At 48.8% G+C, this 2,572-nt stretch overlaps 1 protein-coding gene across 1 annotated transcript; it reads left to right on the forward strand.

Annotated features, from left to right (window-relative positions):
* Positions 1-317: 317 nt before the first annotated feature.
* Positions 318-2,308, forward strand: LOC114371825. Its single transcript, XM_028329151.1, has 2 exons — positions 318-1,276; positions 1,348-2,308. The coding sequence occupies exons 1-2, from the start codon at positions 318-320 to the stop codon at positions 2,306-2,308; spliced, it is 1,920 nt and encodes a 639-aa protein (XP_028184952.1).
* The last annotated feature ends 264 nt before the right edge of the window (positions 2,309-2,572 follow it).

Consider the following 2,572-nt stretch of genomic DNA (forward strand, 5'->3'; position numbering starts at 1 on the left):
CGACTACGTACTCGAGTAGCAGGAAGAAGGAAACTAAATCCCAACGCACGTGCAGGATCTAGAAGCTCGAGTAGTTAGTTCGTTATTAGTTAGTTGGAATGTTATAACTGAAAGCTGGTAATAAGCACGTGAAACTTAGTTGTAATAAGCACGTAAGACTGGTGTATATAAGCTAGGAAATGTACATATTATGCATGCAGATATAAACAAAGTTTCGTTCAGGAGGAGCCTTCCCTCGAATAAGGCAACCACATATCTCTCTCTCTCTCTCTCCTACCGTAAAACTAACACTGGTCCGACCTGCCGACGCCATCGCCATGGCCGACCACGCAACAAGGAAGACCACGACGGACAGACTCGAAGACGCCATTACCCGATTGACCCATAGCCAGGCGTCCCTCTCCGATAAGTACTCAGAATTATCAGGCAAAGTCGATTCCATCTTGGATCATCTTCGCCTACGCGACACAAATTCTAACAACCCCAACGCCCATACGTCCTCCGCCCAAAGAAACCATGTCAAGCTAGATATTCCGAGGTTTGACGGCCGCGACCCCCTCGGGTGGATCTTTAAAATCACCCAACTATTCGATTACCAGAACACCCCTGAAGAAGAAAGGATCACTGTGGCATCTTTCTATCTTGATGGTGCAGCTTTAAGCTGGTACCAATGGATGTTCCGCAACGGGTTCATCACGTCGTGGACGGGTTTTTTACAAGCTCTCGAATCCAGGTTTGCTCCAACGTTCTATGACGACCCCAAAGGCGCCCTTTTCAAGCTAGCCCAACGAGGCACAGTCAATGACTACCTCACGGAGTTTGAAAGGCTAGCCAACCGAGTCATCGGATTACCGCCGCCGTTTATGCTCAGTTGTTTCATCTCCGGCTTATCACCGGAGATACGTAGAGAGGTTCTAGCCCTGCAACCCATTTCTCTTCCCCAAGCCACTGCGTTAGCTAAACTACAGGAGGACAAACTAAGAGATCGTCGTCGGGTCTTTTCTCGACCAACTGAGTCTTCCTTCCCCTCTACCCAACCTACTAACCCCAGCATCAAAGCCAAAGGCCCATTTGTTCAACGAACCCCAGAAGAGATTGCGTTCAAACGCCGAAAAAGGGCCTTTGTTATAACTGCGATGAGAGGTGGAACTCGACCCACCGTTGTAAGGGACGCGTTCTTCTATTCATTGCCGACTCCCCGTCACCCGAAACTACGGATTCCGACCCTGAACCACTCCCTTTACCAGATGACGAACACCAGGATGCCCAAGACCAGGTAACGGACGAGACGTTCCCTCACATCAGCTTGCATGCACTCTCAGGATTTCCCTCATCTGAAACTTTCAGACTTTATGGAACCATCAATCACGCGCGTCTCACCATCCTCATTGATAGTGGAAGCACGCATAATTTTCTCCAGCCACGCATAGCTCACTTCCTTCGTCTTCCGGTAAGGCCTACTTCTCCATTACGAGTACTGGTGGGAAATGGTTCAGTCCTTGACTGTAACCAGCTATGCTCCAATACACCCCTTTCACTTCAAGGCCACTTCTTCAACGTTTCTTTCCACCTTTTACCGATAAGCGGGGCCGACGCCGTGTTGGGTATCGAATGGCTCAAGCAGTTTGGGCCGGTTATTACTGACTACACCGCCCTCATTATGAAGTTTCATCATTTGGGCCAGGCCATTGAGCTTCACGCAGACGTTTCAAATAGGCCCGAACTGGTCTCAGTACCTCAAGTAAAACGCTTGGTCCGCACCGGGTCCACATCCGCCCTATTCCACTTAAATCTACTACCCGTAACCCGACCCGAACCGCCACGTCATCATCTTCCTCAACATCATCTTCCCCACCCCGACCCTGCAATCGAAAATCTTCTCCGACGTTACCACCAAATCTTCGAAACACCCACCACACTTCCTCCTCCCCGAACCGTTACCCACCACATAAACCTCCTCCCTTCATCATCACCCATCAACGTAAGACCATACAGATACCCTCATTTTCAGAAGACCGAAATTGAAAAGCAAGTCTCCGATCTGCTCGCGGCAGGCCTAATACGAACAAGCACAAGTCCATACTCCTCCCCAGTTCTTCTAGTGAAGAAGAAGGATGGAACATGGCGTATGTGCGTGGACTACCGTGCCCTTAACGCAGTCACCGTTCGCGATAGGTTTCCGATACCCACTATCGACGAATTGTTGGATGAACTAGGGCAATCATCTTGGTTCTCTAAGTTGGATTTACGGCAGGGCTTTCACCAGATCCTGATGCATGAACCGGCTATTGAGAAAACAGCATTCTGAACGCATCAGGGGCACTATGAATATCGTGTGATGCCTTTCGGTTTGAGTAACGCCCCTTCTACATTTCAAGCGGCCATGAACAGCTTGCTCACACCCTTCCTGAGACGTTGTGCCACGGTATTTTTCGATGATATTCTAGTTTATAGTAAGACTCTCTCATTACATACTCAGCATCTGGAAATGATTTTCAAAGCTCTGTTAGACGCTCAGTTCTATCTCAAATATACGAAGTGCGTGTTTGCGCAAACACAAGTCGACTATTTG

This window comes from Glycine soja, chromosome 10, assembly GCF_004193775.1.
Source record: "Glycine soja cultivar W05 chromosome 10, ASM419377v2, whole genome shotgun sequence".
Lineage (NCBI taxonomy): Eukaryota > Viridiplantae > Streptophyta > Magnoliopsida > Fabales > Fabaceae > Glycine > Glycine soja.

What these genes read in the sequence shown, in the direction of transcription:
- LOC114371825 (XM_028329151.1), top strand. Translation starts at nt 318, where the DNA reads ATGGCCGACCACGCAACAAGGAAGACCACGACGGACAGACTCGAAGAC. An exon ending in ACCAGGATGCCCAAGACCAG is followed by an intron (nt 1,277 to 1,347) that starts GTAACGGACGAG and finishes TGAAACTTTCAG; the next exon opens with ACTTTATGGAACCATCAATC.